Genomic DNA, 2,500 nt, shown 5'->3' on the forward strand with positions numbered 1-2,500 from the left:
ATTACCTTCAGAAGTTTCTGGAAGATCTGGAAACTTTGCTGAGCCAACTGAGAGAGAGAGGAGAGAGAGAGAGAGAGAGAGAGAGAGAGAGAGAGAGAGAGAGAGAGAGAGAGACACAGAGAGAGAGAGAGAGAGAGAGAGACAGAGAGAGAGAGAGACAGAGAGAGAGAGAGAGACAAGAGAGAGAGAGAGAGAGACAGAGAGAGAGAGAGAGAGAAGGACACGAGAGAGAGAGAGAGAGACAGAGAGAGAGAGAGAGAGAGACAGAGAGAGAGACAGAGACAGAGACAGAGAGAGAGAGAGAGAGAGAGAGAGAGAGAGAGAGAGAGAGAGAGAGAGAGACAGAGACAGCGACAGAGAGAGAGAGAGAGAAGAGAGAGAGAGAGAGAGAGAGAGAGAGAGTTACAGTGTCTGGTTCTCAGTTCTTTACTCTCAGTTTATGGGGGATTGGGAACGACTCGATGGATCTGAATGTAGTTCTGTATTGAAGCTTGTGATGTTCTGGACCTGAACTGGAGGACTGAGAGTTTCTCCAGCAGCTTCCAGACTGAACTCTGCTGTCAGATCTGGATCTGTAAAGATCTGCAGGAAGAGACCAGACCGCAACATAGAGCTGAGACGTGAAGACGTGGGCGTGGCCAGTTTCTCGGTTCCTGAAGCAGAGTACCCAGGGTCAGGGTTCGCCGTTGTTTGAGCTGAGCCGCTACAGAGCGAGCCGGCAGCTCAGACCAGCAGCCGCTGCGTCGGGAAAACTAGCGTAGTTGGAAAAAAAGGCGAAGAAACCGCTATTCCCAGAGAGAACCGCGTCATCGAAGTCGCCCAATCACAGAGCTCGCTCGTCGTCTCGTCACGCGGGAGAGACGAACTGTATCTAGAGCCGGTCACAACAAGACGGACCTGACGCTACGACCTCGGACCGTCAAGAGTCCCGACGTCGAGACAAGAGGAACACGGTCGGTGTTTTGTACCCGCGGCTGCCAGGAGAGAACAGCTCGCTCTTCTTTCTGCCGCTTCCGTCGTCTCGGTCCGGAGCGGCGGTGATCCGCTCGTCGGTTTAATCGGAACCGTCCGTCGGCTCTCCGGCGCTCTGCTACGCAGCTGCCGTCTCTATGGCGACGTGACGCCAGAAGATTTACATTCTGCAAAAAACACGAAATACTGATTCTACGGTTCTACGTCTATGTGCTTGACACGCCTACCGAATCGGCGTTGCCAGTTCGTTGCGCCGTCGCCATAGTAACTCCCTCTAAGGATCATGGGTACTGTAGTGTTTGGTGCCGTTTAAACACGGAAGCGACAGAAGATAAAACACGACTATCGTTTCCTGCTGTCAGACTGAAGAGCTTCTCTGTAACATGGCAGCTGTCAATCAAGTTCAAATCCCCATGAGTCCTGCAGCTGGTCAGAGACTCTGTACTGATCTATACAGTATAGATCTACAGTATCTACAGTATATAGAGTATCTACATGTAGAGACACACTGTAGATATATAGTACTTAGATCTAGAGTATATATATAGATGTAGAAATGTAGATGTAGAGTGTGTAGCGTGTGCAGAGTGTGTAGATGTAGAGTGTGTAGAGTGTGTAGTGTATAGATGTAGAGTGTGTAGAGTGTGCAGAGTGTGTAGAGTGTATAGATGTAGAGTGTGCAGAGTGTATAGATGTAGAGTGTGTAGAGTGTGTAGAGTGTATAGATGTAGAATGTGTAGAGTGTGCAGAGTGTATAGATGTAGAGTGTGTAGAGTATGCAGAGTGTGTAGATGTAGAGTGTGTAGAGTGTGCAGAGTGTGTAGAGTGTGCAGAGTGTGTAGATGTAGAGTGTGTAGAGTGGTGTAGAGTGTATAGATGTAGAGTGTGTAGAGTGTGTAGATGTAGAGTGTGCAGAGTGTATAAATGTAGAGTGTGTAGAGTGTGCAGATGTAGAGTGTGTAGAGTGTATAGATGTAGAGTGTGTAGAGTGTATAGATGTAGAGTGTGTAGAGTGGTGCAGAGTGTATAGATGTAGAGTGTGCAGAGTGTGTAGATGTAGAGTGTGTAGAGTGTGTAGAGTGTATAGATGTAGAGTGTGTAGAGTGTGTAGATGTAGAGTGTGCAGAGTGTATAAATGTAGAGTGTGTAGAGTGTGCAGATGTAGAGTGTGTAGAGTGTATAGATGTAGAGTGTGTAGAGTGTATAGATGTAGAGTGTGTAGAGTGTGTAGAGTGTGCAGATGTAGAGTGTGTAGAGTGTATAGATGTAGAGTGTGTAGAGTGTGCAGAGTGTATAGATGTAGAGTGTGTAGAGTGTGTAGAGTGTATAGATGTAGAGTGTGTAGATGTAGAGTGTGTAGATGTAGAGTGTGTAGAGTGTGTAGAGTGTATAGATGTAGAGTGTGTAGATGTAGAGTGTGTAGATGTAGAGTGTGTAGATGTAGAGTGTGTAGAGTGTGTAGATGTAGAGTGTGTAGAGTGTATAGATGTAGAGTGGGTAGAGTGTGCAGAGTGTATAGATGTAGAGT

The 2,500-nt window shown here is 47.1% G+C and overlaps 1 protein-coding gene across 1 annotated transcript in view; it reads right to left on the reverse strand.

Moving 5' to 3' along the window:
* The window catches only part of ddx31 (DEAD (Asp-Glu-Ala-Asp) box polypeptide 31), a 36,764-nt gene that overhangs the window by 27,787 nt on the left and 6,477 nt on the right, over positions 1–2,500 (reverse strand). Inside the window, exon 9 of the mRNA XM_078285401.1 lies at positions 6–47. Coding sequence (XP_078141527.1) covers positions 6–47 — 42 coding nt within the window. The remainder of the gene's footprint in view (positions 1–5; positions 48–2,500) is intronic.

The sequence above is a fragment of the Centroberyx gerrardi genome, chromosome 8 (assembly GCF_048128805.1).
Source record: "Centroberyx gerrardi isolate f3 chromosome 8, fCenGer3.hap1.cur.20231027, whole genome shotgun sequence".
In the NCBI taxonomy this organism is placed as follows: Eukaryota; Metazoa; Chordata; class Actinopteri; order Beryciformes; family Berycidae; genus Centroberyx; species Centroberyx gerrardi.